The 797-nt window shown below is 43.7% G+C and overlaps 1 protein-coding gene across 1 annotated transcript; it reads left to right on the top strand.

The window, feature by feature from the left end:
• Positions 1–355: 355 nt before the first annotated feature.
• Positions 356–790, top strand: LOC115284914 (serpin B11-like; the record flags this gene model as incomplete). Its single annotated transcript, XM_029931368.1, has 1 exon — positions 356–790. A coding segment is annotated over one exon (405 nt), but the record flags the coding sequence as incomplete, so codon positions are not given.
• Between the last annotated feature and the right edge of the window lie 7 nt (positions 791–797).

Below are 797 nucleotides of genomic sequence, written 5' to 3'. Positions count from 1 at the left end.
CAAATCAAGAAATGGTGAATTCATCCAGGAAACACAAGGATTTTGGAGGCAAGAGAGGGAGTTTAGGTGAAGCCTGAGGGAGTTAAGGCAGAAGACTGTAGGATACACCTTTGGGGCATTTACTTATGAAACATGGATCAATGAAAAGTAGATAATAGAACGGGGAAAACATGGCTGAATGAAACATTCTTTTTGTTTTTTTTTTTTTTACCAGATAGGACTTGAGCACATTTTTCAAGGTAGAAAAGAAAGCAATACATCGAATCACTCCCACTAAGAATTATAAAATGAACAGCATTTAATGGCACAGACATGTGTTTGGCTCACATGGGCTCATCTGTGTTTTGTCTCTTAGATAGAGAAACAGCTGAACATGAAGACATTTTATGAGTGGACCAGCTCTGCCAACATGGTAGAAAAGGAAGTTGAAGTCCAGATCCCCAAATTCAAACTTGAAATCAAGTATGAGCTAAATTCTCTGCTAAACTCCCTTGGGATGACAGATATCTTCAACGAAATCAAAGCTGATCTCTCTGGAATGTCACCAGCCAAAGGCCTGTATTTATCAAAGGTCATTCACAAGTCATACGTGGAGGTCAATGAAGAGGGCACCGAGGCAGCAGCAGCCACTGGGGACAGCTTTGTTGTGAAAAGACTCCCCATCCGGGCTCAGTTCCTGGCGAACCACCCCTTCCTGTTTTTCATAAGGCACATCCCTACCAACATGCCCCTCTTCTGTGGCAAGCTTGCCTCCCCCTAAACAGGGGGCGCTGAGTGAGGCTCAAGGTCACAGAGGA

This window comes from Suricata suricatta, unplaced genomic scaffold, assembly GCF_006229205.1.
Source record: "Suricata suricatta isolate VVHF042 unplaced genomic scaffold, meerkat_22Aug2017_6uvM2_HiC HiC_scaffold_26043, whole genome shotgun sequence".
Taxonomy (NCBI): domain Eukaryota; kingdom Metazoa; phylum Chordata; class Mammalia; order Carnivora; family Herpestidae; genus Suricata; species Suricata suricatta.
This window is presented reverse-complemented; position numbering and strand designations above follow the sequence as displayed.